The following is a 15,116-nucleotide window of genomic DNA, read 5'->3' on the forward strand; positions in this document are numbered from 1 at the left end:
ATCTTTGAAAACAACTACTCTACAAATGTGTCCTGATGGTCACAAGAACCAAGTGAACAAATGTGAAACAATCAGTGAAAAATCCATCCTTTTAACAAAAACTCAAAAGCTCAAGCTATACTATCTTTACATACAAAAAGACATCCGTTGAAACTAATCAGGACCAAAAAGGGGGAAGATACAAACACTGACAAGCTAAATTCCCAGGATTACACTCACTCACATATCCTCACCAGCCCAACACATACCCATTCCTCATACTGGATTGCTTTGGTTGTCAGCAGCAACAAAAAGATCTCCGAAGACTTGGTAAAGCAGCTAAATTAGTTGTCTAATCTCACCTTTATGAAGCTTTCAGGGATTTGGCCAACTGGTATACCAACTCAGCAATACCTACTTTCAGCTTTCTTTTTGGCAAAAAAAAAACTACCAAGGAAGGCAGGAATTGAGTAACGTATGTCAAAAAAAAGAAAAAAATTTTGAACTATCAGCTTTTTCCCAATACTTCAAAATGTCAGTTATATCAAAAAATTTTTAAAAGACTCTATCTTTTAGGCTTCTACTCAGAGTCAAATGAATGATCTAAGTTTATTAGTGATGAATAAGAGAAATTTTATATGAAATACTCTTTCAACTGCAAAAAACGACTCTGAGAGTCTCAAATTGCTGACCATTAGGCCCAACCTCATCCAATTTGAAACAAAACCATTTGTTGTCGAACAGTTCTGAAAACCTATCAAAAATCACATCACTGACTTTTTCATTCAATTCATAAAAAGCTACAATATGAAAACACTGCATTGGCTGTATAAGTGCGTAACATCAAATTTGCCACTTTTCTGCAGTAGAGATATTCAATCAGACTGAACAAGATTACTTTTTAAAATCCTTAATTATGAGAATAGTGAATGAAATCCTGACACAAACTACTTGAGTGTGAAGGACATAAGCCTATCTGAGATGAAAAAGAAAAAACTGTGCATTACTCCCATGCCCGTGATAATGACTATAGATTTACAGGTAACCACCAAATAAGAAAAATATGAAAAGGATACAGAATCTAATTGGACCATAAAGAGATTAGATGCACCTATCAAATGGCAAAGGAAACTAGCTTCAACCAAACCAGAAACTGAAAAGGATTATGGCCGGGGCAAGGTGGGGTTGGGGTAAGGTGAGTAAAAAGCATGAAACTTTAGGTTAAATTATATTCCAAGGCATAGCTATATGGGTTCTCCCAGTGACAGAGCGCTGTCCAAGATCTCAGCATATTTCCCTTTGACTCAGGCAAAATTATAGAACTACACAGTACATAGGTCATGTGACCCGGGCTCAAATCTAGTAAGCCCTAGGGTCCTTAACTGTAACCCACTTTACCACCCCGAAATTGTAAATCTGACTTCTTTAGCTGGCTGACTTTAGAACCCCAGAAGATACAGAAATAAGCATACTGAGTCTGGCACTTAGTATAAACACTTAAGTGAGAAAGTGCAGATGTCTTATATTCATCAGAGAAATCAGTTTATAAATGTTATTTATGGCATTTCAAACAACTGCTCATTCTAAGTACTTGACACTTGAGCCTTGTGCCTGGATGGATAAATTGTTTAGAATAGTTTTTATTTCCAAATGTATAGGATTTTGTCTTTATGCTTTTGTCTTCTAATTACATTCCAGTGCAGCAAGAAAAGGTATTTTCAGTTTTATTCTTGGCATTTGTTAGGATTTACTGTTTTTTGCTTTTCCCCTCAGTAAATACTTTTACTTGCATAAATGTCCCCTATGTGCTTGAAAAGAATTGTGTATTTTCCAAACGTTCAACGAATTATGTAAGTCTATAAGATGACGCTTGTTAGTTGTATCATTCCCTAAAGTTTGGTCTGCCTGATCTATTGATTACAGAGAGGTAATGTTTAAAAAACTCCAACTATAGTGCTGTCAACTTCATCACTGTTATTTTTGCTTTCTATATTTTGAGGTTATACTGTTAGGCACATAAAAGTACATTTATATCTTCCTAGTAAATTTCCTTTTAACATTACATGAAGATTATCATTGAAAATGTCCAAACTTTATTTTGACTAGTAACTTAACTAAACAATCTTCCTTTTGGTTGGTGTTTGCCTAGTTAATCTTTTTCTCTATATATATTTTCAGCATTTCTTATTCTTATGTTTTAGGTATATCATTTCTGAACAGCATACATCTAGATCCTTTTTGTCCAAGTTAAAATCTTTGTCTTTCAACTGGTGTTTTCGTACTTTTACTATTGTTAACTTTTATGTATTCCTACCCACCTATATTGGACTTTCTACTTACTGGGGTTTTTTTTTTTCCTTTTAACTCCTTTCTTGCCTTCTATTGGATTTTGTTTACTTTTTCCATCTCTACTTCTTTAGAAGTTATACATTCAATTTCTGTTCTTTTAATAAGTTACCATTTATAATTTAATGATTGTTCAGTTTTTAACATACATTCTTGACAAAGTTCAAAATGACCTTCTACCTCCACTTGAAAATAAGAACCTTAATATGACAACACCAATCACAGCCTTCACTTATTATTTTGCTTCCACTTTTTTTTTCAGTGAGGAAGACTGGCCCTAGCCAACATCTGTTAACAATCTTCCCTTTTTTTTTTTTACTTGAGGAAGACTGTCGCTGAGCTAACATCTCTGCCAATCTTCCTCTATTTTATGTGGGGTGCAGCCATAGCATGGCTTAACGAGCGGCGCTAGGTCCTCGCCTAGGATCCAAACCTGCAAACCGTGGGCCACGGAAGCGGAGCACACGAACTTAATCACACCAGTGGTCCAGCCCCTGCTTCCATTTTTTTAAAATCTCTAAATGTAATCATTTTATCTTCAATGTTTCATACAGTCAATATTTGCTTTACATTTACTGTGTTTGCTTCCTCTACACTGTTTTTTGCATCTTACCGCTCCCTTCTGGATTTATATTATTTTATTAGTTCTTTCAGCAAAAGCCTGAAAGTGGTATTCTTAGTCATTTTATTTGGGTAGAAAATTCCAGATCAACAGTTATCTTTCCTCTAAATTCTAAGGATCATCTCATTATTTTCCAGCTCCTTAAAACTTTTAAGGCTATCGGCCCCGTGGCTGAGTGGTTAAGTTTGCACGCTCTGCTTTGGCAGCCCAGGGTTTCGCCAGTTCGGATGTTAGGCGCAGATATGGCACCGCTCATCAGGCCATGCTGAGGCAGCATCCCACACAGCACAACCAGGAGCTACAACTAGAATATACAACTATGTACTGGGGGACTCTGAGGAGAAGAAAAAAAAATTGGCAACAGTTGTTAGCTCCAGTGCTAATCTTAAAAAAAAAAAACAAACTTCTAAGAAGTCAGTCAACCTTAACCATTTCCCCATCACTTCTGTTAAGTTTATTGGTATGTCATTATCCACAGTTTCACATCAATGTATCTAGAATATGAATTGATTTTTATGTCTCAAGTTAGAAACTACTGCTTCTTGATTCAAAAACATTCATCAATTTTGGAAACTTTTCAACTATCTATCAATTCTTCCTCATTTTCTGCTTCTCAAATTCACAGAAGACGTATGACAGGGCTTCTCAATCTATCTCCCATGTTTCTTAATCTTCCATTCTTTCATCTCTTTATCCTTTGGAATTGAATTCTGGGTAATTATACCACATCTATCTTCCACTTAACTATTTCCTCTGCTACGTCTATCTGCAATTCAACTTATCCACTTTTTCCATTTCTAGAAGCTATACTTGATTCTTTTTCAAATCTATATGGCCTTTTTTCATAACATCCTGGTCTTAGAGTTGATTCCTTCTTTCAGGTTTTTAATCATTTTAAACATGTAATAATCACTTTCAGACCGTTAGGGGTTCTAATCCCATTTGTCACAAGCACTCATTTTGGTGAATTGTTTCCTAGAGCTCTGCAATTATTTACTGTGAAGTCATCTTTTGCAAGGCTTGTTTTTTCTATAAGATTCCTTTTGACAGAAGCTGTGAAATTTCCTCCAGAAAAGGTTTTTCATTTGTTTCTACCAAGAACCTCATAGTTATTACCAGCCCAGAACCAATTTTTATTAATTTCTTGACTTAAGGTTTCCTGGACCCCATACCTAGCCTAAGTGTACACGGAAATTGTATGAAACACAGGTCTCAGGTTACAAATTCTCAGGAAGGACTTATTTTTTCCACTCAGGGCCCAGGCTTCCTTGTCATCTCTCATGCTGGTACAAAGCTTTTTTTCCTAGTTCATTCTTTCACTAAAGATACAGTCCTTCACACATTCAGGTTTTATGTAAGGGTCTCAGTTCCCATTACCTGGCTCTAATGGTCTCAAGGCTTCATCTCCTGTCCTCAGTTACCTGGGCAATAAAATATAAGTCTCTAAACGATGACACCTACACCCTCCTGTCCAGAGCAACCACCAACTTAGCTCTATGCCTACCATACTGTATTCTACTCCATTTTTGGCAGCTGGAGCTTGCCCCTTCTTTTTTGTAAGTTCTTACATTTTTAGGTATTTGTAGATAGAGGATTCTCAAGTTATCTCGGTCTGCCATAGTGCCAAAATGAGAAGTATCTTGACTTTGTAATTTCTATATGTGTAACAGATATTAGATTTTATTTTACCTTGAAAGGTGTCAGATAATTCACATTTGTAAACAGTATTTGAATGTTAGAGACTCTGACTCACAATATTTACAATTTTTATTGATGGATTACATAAGCACTTATACTTTATTAGGTTTATAAGTCTGCCCTGTCAGGCATTTGGAGTGGCCGAGTCAATCTGATAGATTAAATTTATAAGTGTAGTTTTGAGTCTTTAAAGGACTTAACTAAACTTAATGCCATTAGTTGTTCGGGGGCGTTTACTCCGTTAAATTTATTAACTTAAACATTCACCAAAGAACAAGTCAAAAGCATTATTCTTATTTTTATACAACGTCAAAAGTATTATTTTCATACACATTATTACAAAATGTTTAAATAGCATATAACACTAAGTAGAACTTAAAGATTCTAGCTTTAATTGACTTAACTCAGAAACAAGCAATTATTAAATAACTCTTTTCACACATGAAAGTCAATCTCAATATTTAAAAAAACTCAAATTACAAAGTGACAAACAGCTAGTGTCTGGGTAATTTGAAGATCAGTGCTAATGTGTAAACCAGCTCACACACTAATATGACGTCCTGAAAATCCTAGATTTTACAAACGGTAAACCTCTAAAATTTAATTTTCCATAAAAGCCACCCAGCCCTATAAATAAGCCATTGTTTTACACCAATAATTATGTCAAAAATCCAGACAGGCCAATAGTTTTTAACAAGCACTGTATCCACTGAACCTGTGTGAACTTCTCCAGGAGGGCAGGAGAATCTTTTTCTTTTTTTTTAAACCGTAGATAGGTTACACACCCTCCTGAGTGTACTTCCCTGAAGGTGTACCAGACTTCATTTCAAAGGTACGCACCTGGTAAAAGTTGTACCAATGTCTACTTCGAGGTAAGATTAAATAGAAATTGAAAAGAGAGAAATTCTGTGCCTCCTAGATCAGGCAGATGCCCTCTCCCCTAAAGGGTCAACATTCTGGCTTCTTAACATCAGTGTTAACCTAAGGAAGGTTTCTCACTCTCCAGTCCAACCATTCTTGCTAATTTATCGGCCTCTTCTGGGCCTGTGCTTCCTTTTTGTCACACATTTCCATCCTTCTGCAAGACTGGATTACTGGGAGGTTTTGTTTGTTTTTATAAATAACAACAGGTTCTCCCCTAAAAAAAAGGTTAAAAGGCTCTGCCAGCGGTCCTTTCCATGCCAAGCACATGGCTTCGGGGAAATGTTCTGCTTTTCCACCTGAAAATTGACATAACTCTCATGATGGTTTCTAGCAAGTGGACGGCTGGGTCTTTGCAACCTGGGACGTACCCAATAAGAGGGGGGCCTCGCGTGGACGGCTAGGGCTGCTACCCCAGCTCACCCCTGCTCCAGACTTCACATTCTGGCGTGGCAGGAACTTAACCGGCCGCCTGGAAGAGACCACCCCGAGGGCGGCCTCTATCAACTTAAGTGCTTCGTGGAAGGCTGCCTTTCCTCTGGTCTGGACGTCTCAAGGGAAACGCCACATGTACCCACAGGAGCCCATCAATAATACAAGAGGCTCCCTTTCACGCTCTTGCAGGAGGTCAACAATGGGCGAGGGGACAACGACAGAGCAGGGCGAAGAGGACGCTAAATTATATGCGCACACCCCCCACTCGAATCCGGGAGCGACGGCAGGGAGGATTCCGTGTAAGGCAACGTCCTTTGAAAGGGCTCCCAGAGCGTCAAGGCCCCCACCTGATGAATGGGTGAGTCAGGAAGGCCCAGCTCCACTTCACGGATGGGGAAACTGAGGCACGAGGCGGCGAGACGGCTGGCCCGAGGCCTCGCTGAAAGATCTGAGGCGGAGCGGAGAACCAGAAGCACCGATTCTCGCAGGCTGATGCTCTACGCACGGGCTCCCCCCGCCCCTGCGACGGCGTAGACGGCCTCCGCCCCCCGACTCACACCCCCTCCCCCGGGAGCCGCACGTCTCCTCGGGTGCCGCCGACAGGGCCAAGGACGGGGGGCCGAGGCGCTCCCGCCGGGCTGTGCAGACGGAGAGCGTTGGGAGCGTGCGTCCCTCCAGTCCAACATGGCGGCGGCCGCGGCCGCCCCCCCACCCCGAGCCTCCCTCAGGGCCGGAGGCTTTCCCTCGGGGCCCTCCGGTGGGCGGGGAGACGGCCCAACCCCGCCAGGCCCCTTCTCGCCGCTGCCGCTGCTCGCTGAGGGAGTCACCTACCCGACATGACTAACGGCGGCGGCGCGGAGCCCGCAGAGCCCGCCGAGAACAAGGGATACGAAAGCCAGGCGCCGCGGCGGCCAGAGCTGTCCTGAGGGCGGCGCGGCGGGCTGAGCCCGACTGCGGGGCCGCCGCAGCCAATCAGAGCCCAGGGGGCGGTACCACGGCGCCAGGGCGCGAGGGGTGGTCCTGCACGAGTCCCGGCCTCCGAACCCTGAGGACTTCAGAATCCCTCTCTGTTCTCCCCTCCGCGAGCCGTACCATTATTGAGAGGGAATTGAGAAGAGAAAGTACCAATGCCGCCATCAGGATGGGGGAGGAAGCTGGGCCGACTCGCTGCGTCCTAATTACAGTCCTGTTTCTTATTTTCTTGGGTCTGATAGAATTCGAGGTTAGGAAGCGAAGGAAGAGAGACCTCATCAATACAGACTATTTGGTTGGAAAAGGCCTTTCTTCCCCTAAAATTTCTAATGGTATGCCCTAGTTCGCTCTGCGTTGGCTGCAAGACAGTTTGAGCCACCTGGGGGCGTTCCGAGTCAACTAGCTTGGGGACTGAAAGTCGTGACGAGCTCCCGGACCTGAACGCCTCCCGGTGTGTTAAAATTACCTTGTCGAGTTAGAAAAATAGACTACAAGGTCATACCGGAACAAACGTGTGCATTAAAACGAAATCACACACAAACCGGCCCCTGAGGATGTGGGGGGGGCGGGGCGGGGGGATGGAGCTTTAGTTTTCAGTGCTATAATAATAGCTAACTCTAATTGTCAGGCACCTTGCATCATCTCATTTAATTCTCACAACAGACTGATGAAATGTTATCCCCACGTTACCGAGTAGAAGGCGGAATTCACTTGCCCTAGGTCGCACAGCTAGTAAATGGGCAACTTGGAATTCGAATCCTCGTAACCAGATGCCACTGCCTGTGGGTTTAACCGTTGTGCTGTATTATCTAGAGGGTACCCGAGCTCTAAAGTATAACATAAGGTTGTGGAAGCTCAGAGAGCACTCAAGGAGATTTTCCCGGCGACATGACAGCTGAGCCAAAACATAGGTGATGAGCGGAAGTTGACTAAGTGAAGAAGTAGGGGAAAGTGCTTTCGGACGAGTTGTCAAGCAAGTAATTCAATGTTTGGAGTTTACCCGCAAGGGGAGCATGGTAGGAGGTGAGGCCAGAAAAGTAGGAGGCTAAATAGCTGAAACCTTGTAAAGTACATTAGAGTTTATTTTGAAGGCAGTGGGAACCCCTCGCCAGAGGATTTTAAAGGAAGATCGGATTTGCATTTTGGGGCTGCAGTATGAAGAAGGTGTGGAGGTGAGAGGTGCCTAAAAGCAAGGAGACCAATTAGGCGGCCAATGCATTAACTCTGGTGAGAGAACATGGTGGTCTGGGCTCAGGTTGTAGCTGTGGAGGTGGAGATAAGCGAAGAGATCCCTGAAATGCTTAGGTGATAGACTGGGAAAGACCTGGAGACCAGTTTGGGTGGGAGACGCTAGTGGAGAGCAAGAAGTCTGACTTGAAATCTAGGTTTCCCCCTTAGACACGTGGGCAGGCAGTGGTGTCATTCACCATGATAGGGAACAGGAGAAGAAGGAGCAGGTTGGGATGGAGGTGGGGGGCTAAGTTCAGAATTAACGGCTTCAGGTCAGAAGAAAGGCATGAGGTCGTCTCTCTTCATTATACCAGCAGTACTTGTGCCATGAACTCTGGATATAGAGGGTCAAGCTCCCTCTAGATAGGTCCAAACAAGCAAAGCTAAAGGAATAAAAGTTCTTTCATGACTAAAAATGATTTAGCTGCTCAGCATATCTATTGAGGAAGACAACCCAGAGGAGGAGAGGGGCAGGTGCAACAGCAGGAGGGAACGGGGTTATTGGAGGGAGGGAAGACTCTAGGTTGTTCTTTTTTAAATTGTTTTAGAATTGGGTTGGTTTTTTTTAAAGACAGAAATAAAGTGTTGCTCTTCATTGACTCCTTAGTTTGTCTCACTGCTCATTCATTCGTGCATGCATTCTTCACTCACCTGCCATTTCCGGAGGTCTGCTAGGTGTCAGGTCCGGGAAGGCCCTGGAAATAGAGAAATAGGAAGTGTGGCCCTTGCCCTCCGGGAACTGCAGTCTTGCAGTCTCATAAAAGGGACAGTGCACACCTGTGATTCCAATCAACTACTGAATGTGCTAGAATTAGGGGATGCAGAGGGTGCTCTGAAAACACAGAGGAAAAGCACCTAGTCCTCTCGAAGGGTGGAGGGGATATGAGGGAAGTCTACCTCAGGAGATGCCTCCTAAACTGAGCTTTAGAGAAAGAAGATGAATTAGCAAGGGGGTGTGTATCAGGAACAGCATGCTCCAGGCAAAAAGGGCGGTATTTGCAGAGACTGGGAGAGAGCAAGTTTCTGGGAATTGCAAATGATTCATTCAATCTGGCTAGTCTGTGGAGTTGCAGGGGTGGAGAGCGATGATAAATACAGTTGAAGGAAGTAGGCAGAAGCCACATCTTGAAGAGCCTTGTGTGCCTTGTGGAGAAGTTTGGATATTAAATTTAAAACAATGGGGGACTTCTGAGGAATCTAGTCAAAGGAGTGACATTTAGTTTTCCATATCCATTATCTCTTTCAAGCTTCTGGACAGCCCTGTGAAACAGGCATTGCTGTCATCCACATTTGTAGATGAGAACACTGAAGCTCGGGGAGGTGAAATTCTTTTCCAAGTTCACAAAGCCAATTAGGGACAGAAGCAGAGATCACACCTAGGCCCTTGGACCAAGCCCGGTATTCTTTTTACAGTGTCCCTGGTCTCCCAAACCTGACACAGAGAACTCTTCCCAGGTCTGCACTGCTCTGGGGCTTCTTTCCATGGGTCCTTCTGTGCCACAAACTGACTCACAGATTGACTCCTGTGCCCTCCTGCCTTCCAGGCTTTTGCCTGGGGGTGATTATCTGCAACAAACTTTAATCTTCACCCAGGCATTCTTCATGCTCCCCCTATGTCCACCATCCTGGCCTCACTCTGCATATTTAGGGAAGACAGCAGGTACATTTTACACATCAGCTTTCGCAGCATGTGTCTGGGAAGGTCTTGGTACTGGGCCTGTCCGTTCCTCTGGTCCTCCTAGGGGAGCTGCAGGCTGTGTTTCAGTATCAGTTTCCCTTAGGCGGTAGCTTCCAGCTAGTATTTGCCAGTGGGCGTCTGACGGGAAATTAGATGGCAGAAGAAAGGAAGGAGCCAGGATTATTTCTCCCTCTCCCTCTCTGCTACAGCAGGTGTCTCAGCAGCTGTCTTCTCCAGAGCTCCAGTTTCCATTGGTGACCTGGTTCCTGGGCTCCAGAAACCCCACTTCTCCCATCATCCCTCCAGCCTATGGCTGGTACAGTCTTCTTGCTACTGATAATTTCTGAATTGCCTCCGTCTCCTGTTTGCCTTCCCAACCCTTCCACCACTGGTGTAGGGCCTTGTAGGACCCTGTAAAGACTTAGCGTGAGAAGGGAAGTCATTAGAGGGAGCCGTTTGAGCAGAGGCTCCATGCTATCTAACCTGTTTGACCAGGACTACTCTGGCTGCTGCCTTGAGAATAGACTGTAGGGGGCAGGAGAGGAAGCAGAGAGAGAGGATTGCTCCCACAGGGGAAAAAAAGGACCACAATGATCTTTTGCCTCTTTTGCAATCCTGTGGGACTCACAGTTGTACCACATAATTCAAGGTTTGCCCACCTGATCAGAGGCCGATTTGTTTTCTCGTTGCACAGCTCATCTCTGAACCCCAGTACCCCACACAGTACCCAAAACAGCAGGCGCTGAAAAAAAAAAAAGGAAAAAAACCTTGTATTTAATGAGTGAATAAATAAATAAATAGGGGGAAATGGCATGACTTGGCTTTCTGACTCGTCTGTAAACCCCTCAAATTCAAAGACCTTGTCTAGGACTTTCTAATGTCTCCCATGGGGCACAGAGCAAGTGCTCAGTGAGTGTTTGTTGAAAGAACAGCCTGTTCTGTGCCAGGTACCACAGGCAGTAGTAGCCATCATCATCAGCCTTCTACCCTCATCCCCACAGAGGTTCCCTGAGCCCTTGTCCTCCAGCCTTCCTAGACAGCAAGCCACCCATGAAGATTACCATGAGGCTCCGCTGCGGCAGAGGAGGCTCCTTCTAAATGACCAGCTGCCCCATCCTCATCCTCGACACAGCGGCAGGTACTTCCTGTTTGGGGTGGAAAGGAACCAGACAATTTCCTGTTAGCAGGTCTTTTAAGCAAAGCAGCAGATGCTGAGTAGGTCCTGGCCCAGCCTTTCAGGCCAGCTGCCTGGCAGTTAGACAGCCTTTATGTGGAAGGGAAGTGGGGCACGGTGCCAGATTGGCCAGGCTTTTATTGTGCTCCTTGCAAGTCCCCTGGGTCCTGGTGTGAGTAAAAAACAAACTAGAGGAGGCTGACGCCCTGCAAATCGTGATGAGGGTTCCTGGAGATGGGGCCTCTCTGAGCCAGAGAGCACTGCCTGGAGACGAGGCGCTCATGTGATTGTCCTGGTGCAGGCTTGTGTATGCGTGTGGTTGTGAGCGCATTCAAGTGTGAACCTGTGTAATGCATGCACGTACACTTGTGTCTGTGCGCCCAATATCCAGTGCCTTATAGGATTTAACAGTTACCAATTGTCTAGCTTGCTCCCCATAGCAAGTCAGGGTAGGAGAAACAGCAGGAGTTATTGTTCTCCCATTTTAAAATGACAGAAACTCAGAGAGGTTATTTGACTTGCAAGGGTCAACTGAGTGTGAAAAAGTCAAGATTCAAACCAAGGCCTGGGAGCCAGCCCAGTGGCACAGCAGTTAAGTTTGCAGGTTCTCCTTCACTGGCCCAGGGTTCGCCAGTTTGGATCTCGGGTGCGGACCTATACACCGCTTGGCAAGCCATGCCATGGCAGGTGTCCCACGTATAAAGTAGAGGAAGGTGGGCACAGACGTTAGCTCAGGGCCAGTCTTCCTCAGCAAAAAGAAGAGGATTGGTGGCAGATGTTAGCTCAGGGCTAATCTTCCTCAAAAAAAAAAACAAACCCCAAGGCCTGTCTCAATCCAAGTTTCTTGCTTTTTCCAGTCCCCTGTGAGCACCTGCATGTGTGTGTACATACAGGCACGTAGATAGGTAGGTATAGTTGTGAATGTGATGCAGACTGATGACAGCACATGCACAGGTGCTGGAGAGAGGAAATTTCTCTTCCAGAGGCAGAAGCAGTTGCTGGAAAGTCAGGGCTTCTAGAATTGAATCATGGCTAAATATGCACAGGTCAATAACAAATTCAAATTACCACAACTCGAGTCCTCACAACTCTGGGGAAAGCCTCCTTTTCAGCTCTCCCAAGCTAATCTCATGTCCTGATTATTCCTCTTATTATCCCTATTATTGTGGTTTTGGAGGTTGATCACTCCATTAGTGCCTTGCTCCGGAGCCCAGAATTCCTTCTGATAAAATCTACTTTGTGTTCTGCACACTTCCTGGGGAGGAGGAAGGGGCAGAGACAAAGCTGATTGTTCCTCATATTATGAAGAGAGAAACTGAGGCCCAGAGGGGCCTTGTTCAGGTCCACACATCCTGCCTGATTCAAGGGGTCCTGGAGAGGAAGACAACTCATTGGCCAGCTGTTGCCTTCTGTCAGAGATGAAGGAATGGCCCCGGGCAGCTGCCAGCTCCTCCCCTGGGCAGGCAACATGTCCAGGCCCTGGCATGAGTTCCACAGAAGTCCTGTCCACTCTGAGAGGGCTGAGAGGCACCGCTGATCTGAGCCAAGCCCCAGTGCAAGGAGGGGGGAGGGGGAGGGAGGGGAAGGAGCTCTCTTTGAAGAGAAGGGATGGAGAGAACTGCCCACCTAGCTGGGTCAGGAACCTGCTCAGCCCAGATGGGGAGGAAGGGAAGGAGAGAGCCAGACCTCTGGAAAACCTAGAGCTCTCTTCCTCTCGAACATTGGCATCTACTATTTAGTGATTCGGTTGGTCTGGCATAGGGCTCAGGAATCTGAATTTTTAACAAATGCCTCAAGGTGATTCAATACAGGTGATCCAAAAACCGCATTTTATAAATTTGACTTGAGGTGAAATAATATAGTGTTTAAGGGCCCAAGATCTGGAATTATGCTATCCAGGTTTGAACCCTGGCTCCGTTACTAGATTTGTGTCCTTGGACAAGTGATATAATCTCTCTGTGCCTCAGTTGCCTCATCTTTAAAATAACGATGCTACTAATAGTAGCTCTCTCATAAGGAAGCTGCAAAGATTCAGTGATGTGATTTATGTAAAGCATGTAGCGCATACGTGGCACGTGTTAATTTCTCAATAAGTATTAACCATAATTAATTATTTGTTCCAACTCCTCATTCCCATCCCCACCTTCACGCCCCTCAGAGGAAGAAATAACAGCATTGGATTAATATAGGGACTAATCACCACAGTGTTGTCTTAGATGTGGGTGATCTTTGGACCGTGCCTCCAGAATCCCTGTTCCAAAGCCATCCTCCTCTCGTCGCTCTTCAGATACCCTTGCTGTGAATTGAGCTTTTTTCCCCATAAACGACCCTGTCTTTCTCATCTTACTTCCCTCCTTGATCCTCCTCTCACATGGTAGCTGCCTCCTTCTTCATTGCATCCAAAGTGCTTTCGCTCAGGATGTGTCCTGGAAAATAATAAAATACAGCAAGTCAGTTGTGAAGCTCTGTAGGCCCCTGGATTCCCGAAGAAGATCACAGAATTTGGTGCTCTCGGATTTATGAGTAAGCTTCAGAGGCAAAAAGGAACCGAAGCCTCCTGCGACCCAAGTTCTAACTGTGGAAACATGCTGTCTTCCTGGGAAATGGAGACAGCCTGTGCAAAGGCATGGTTGAAGCCCAGGGTGGGTGTGTTCTGCATAAATTCTCACAAGCACTTCCAAGTCTGGGATAGCATCTCCAGTGACCACAAGTAGAGGTGAAGTGAGGGCAGGTAAGGATGGGATGAAATGATCCAACCAAGGACGTAAAAGGAAAGCAGGGGACGTCAACTTTCAAACACAGCAGTTGTGCTAGTTTTGCAGGTCCAGGGACCAGGGCTAACCTGGGATGCAGGGAAAGGCAGGATCAGCTCTCTGAGCGGCCAAGCTCGTCTCCTCCTGGTCGCTCAGCCCTCCAGAGAACCACTGCTTCCCACCTTCCCCTCTCCTCCCGGTGCAACTGAAATGAAAAACCCCTTAGGATGTACTGGAGGAAGGGATGGAGAGATTCTGCCTGGAGAGAGAACTGGCAAACCTGGGTTTGAATCTGGCTTGGGCCACAGAGTCCTTACCAACAGATGCTCCTCAGAGCTCCCTAACCCAAAGCAAAGCTGTATCTGGGCTATCAAAATCTACACATTCATCAAGGACACCATATACCATGTCACACCTGCAACCTTCTGATATACCCCCACAAACACACACTCTCTGGGTTGCCAGATAAAATAGAGGATGCCCAGTTAAACTTGAATTTCAGATTAAGAATGAATAATTTTCTAGTGCAAGTATATCCCAAATATTGCATTGGCACATACTTATATTAAAAAATTATTTGTCATTAATCTGATATTGGAGCTTAACCGGGCATCCTGTATTTTTATTTGCTCAACCTAGCAACCCTACTCCCCTCCCCTTCAGAATCACCTTTCCTGCAGGCTCACTGCAGGACTTTGCCTGAATCTGTAACCGTGTCACTGTCGGTTCTGTCCTTGGCTGGAGACCTTCGTTCTAGTTGGCCCCCCTAGACTGAAAGCTCTCTTAGGGTAAGGCCCAGGCCTTGTCTGTCATCTCTGGGGCTCCATTGCAAGCAGGGACTCTCCTTACAGGTGTGAACAAGGGCACCGGCGGACAGGAGGCATGGATGGGCAAAGAACTCCATCCTCAACTCTATGCCGACGGCGGAGCCCTGGCACAGCCATGTGTCTGAGCTATTGAAGGGCGCCTTTTTCTCATTGGTCTGCCCAGAGGAGTGCCTGTTTCTAATTGGTTCGCCCAGGCTGAGTGCCTCCTTTTCATCTTTTGGTTGGGAGGTGGGCAGGGCCTATTTCCAATTAGTCCGCCCACAGGAATGCCTGTTTCTAGGAGATTTACTCAAAAAGGCGCCTTTTCAAAATTCCTCCACCTGAGCGGCGCCTTTTTCTAAATAACACAAAAACATTCTGTGTGCGACTGAGGCCCTAAGCCTTAGGATAAGAACACTGCATGACATTTGCGTGGAACTTGATAGATCCCAAATTATTTTTACACATATCAATTCATCTGATCCCCACGACATCCTCCAGA

At 45.1% G+C, this 15,116-nt stretch overlaps 1 protein-coding gene and 1 long non-coding RNA gene across 2 annotated transcripts in view; both read right to left on the reverse strand.

Annotated features, from left to right (window-relative positions):
- Window positions 1-6,973, reverse strand: part of TAF15 (TATA-box binding protein associated factor 15) — a 28,048-nt gene extending 21,075 nt beyond the window's left edge. Inside the window, exon 1 of the mRNA XM_070562472.1 lies at window positions 6,833-6,973. Coding sequence (XP_070418573.1) covers window positions 6,833-6,839 — 7 coding nt within the window. The 5' untranslated portion in view covers window positions 6,840-6,973. The remainder of the gene's footprint in view (window positions 1-6,832) is intronic.
- Window positions 6,974-8,854: 1,881 nt separating this feature from the next.
- Window positions 8,855-11,110, reverse strand: LOC139074089 (uncharacterized). Its single transcript, XR_011523472.1, has 3 exons — window positions 10,943-11,110; window positions 10,541-10,623; window positions 8,855-8,898 (listed from the first exon to the last, which is right to left on the reverse strand). It is a non-coding gene; the product is annotated as an uncharacterized lncRNA (long non-coding RNA).
- Between the last annotated feature and the right edge of the window lie 4,006 nt (window positions 11,111-15,116).

Source organism: Equus przewalskii, chromosome 10, assembly GCF_037783145.1.
Source record: "Equus przewalskii isolate Varuska chromosome 10, EquPr2, whole genome shotgun sequence".
Taxonomy (NCBI): Eukaryota; Metazoa; Chordata; class Mammalia; order Perissodactyla; family Equidae; genus Equus; species Equus przewalskii.